The following is a 1561-nucleotide window of genomic DNA, read 5'->3' as shown; positions in this document are numbered from 1 at the left end:
TATTCCATTCTTCACGGAATTCCTTCTTCATGCATATCTCTTCTTATGTTTATCTTGATCTTCTTAACTTTAATCAGCTACTGTCCTTATCTGATCGTCCTTCAGCACTTAAGTTCTGATATCTATCTCCTGATAACATAAGTACTGATATCCCTTAAGTTCTGACTTCCAGTATAAGTACTGATCAGTTAAGTACTGATTTGTTCTGTTCAAATAAGATCTGAAATCTAAACATAAAACATATTAGCCATGACATTATCAAATATATCTAACAGTGTAAGCGAGTACAATTCAGCAATGTTCAAAATCACTTCTCAACTGAAATTATGCGGTGAAAATGTAACCGATAAAGATATGTTGGAAAAGACTTATTCCACTTTTCATGCCAACAATATGCTCCTGCAGCAGCAATATCGTGAACGGGAGTTCACGAAATATTCTGAACTTACTTCTGTCCTGCTTCTTGTTGAGCAAAATAATGAACTTTTGATGAAAAATCATCAAGCTCGTCCAACTGGTTCCACACCATTCCCTGAAGTGAATGTTGTTACTAATAATGATTTTGGACGAGGACATGGATTTGGACGAGGCCGTGGACATGCCCGTGGACGTGGTTTTGGGCATGGTCGAGGTCATAAATATCGGAACTTCTCAAATTTTAAAAGGAAGCCTCACCACCAGAAGTGGACAAAGAATGAGGAAAAGCCTAAGGGAAATATGATGGGTCAAAGGGTTGAAAGCATTTGTCATCGTTGTGGAATGAAAGGGCACTGGAGTAAAACATGTCATACCTCCAAACACCTTGTTGATCTCTACCAAGCTTCTTTAAAAGGTGTTGAGACTAATTTTACTGAGCAACATGATCCTCTGGGTCTTTCCCAGCTTGAAACTTACCTTGGTGGAGATAATCAAATTGATCCACTCAACTCTACTTACATGGAAGTGTCTGATTTCTTTGGAGATGGCAATATGGAGGTGGCCAAATTTGCCGGTGATGATGCCAAATAAATAAAAGGCCTTGTTTTATTTTATTAAGTGTTTATGTATTTACGGATGAACTATAAACTTTTTGTTTGATCTGTTGCTTAATTTTAAATCAATGGAATGTTATGAGATCTTTTATTTTCTAATTTTGCTTTATTTTTGTGAAGAACATGGCCAGCAGCCTCTCATCATACGTCATAAAAGATGAGGAATCACTTTGCTTAGCAGACAGTGCAACAACACACACAATCCTAAAAAATCAAAAATATTTTTCGCATCTAAAGTTAGCTAAAGCTAATATGAACACCATATCTGGTGCATCAGATCTTATTGATGGCTCTGGAAGAGCAAATATAGTGTTACCTAATGGAACACGACTTACTATTGATGATGCAATATTTTCCATCAAATCAAAAAGAAATCTTTTGAGTTTCAAAGATATACGTAAAAATGGATATCACATAGAGACAACAAATGCAAATAATGAAGAATTTTTATATATCACATCAGTTGTCTCAGGGGTGAAGCAGCTAATTGAAAAGCTCCCCTCATATAAATCTGGATTGTACTACATCTT

The 1561-nt window shown here is 35.9% G+C and overlaps 1 protein-coding gene across 1 annotated transcript; it reads left to right on the top strand.

Moving 5' to 3' along the window:
• Nucleotides 1-297: 297 nt before the first annotated feature.
• On the top strand, nt 298-1008 carry LOC141714188 (uncharacterized). Its single transcript, XM_074517720.1, has one exon. The coding sequence runs from the start codon at nt 298-300 to the stop codon at nt 1006-1008; it is 711 nt and encodes a 236-aa protein (XP_074373821.1).
• Nucleotides 1009-1561: the final 553 nt, after the last annotated feature.

Source organism: Apium graveolens, chromosome 3, assembly GCF_009905375.1.
Source record: "Apium graveolens cultivar Ventura chromosome 3, ASM990537v1, whole genome shotgun sequence".
Classification (NCBI taxonomy): Eukaryota; Viridiplantae; Streptophyta; class Magnoliopsida; order Apiales; family Apiaceae; genus Apium; species Apium graveolens.
Note: the sequence above shows the minus strand (reverse complement) of the source record. Positions and strands in the feature narration are given on the sequence as shown.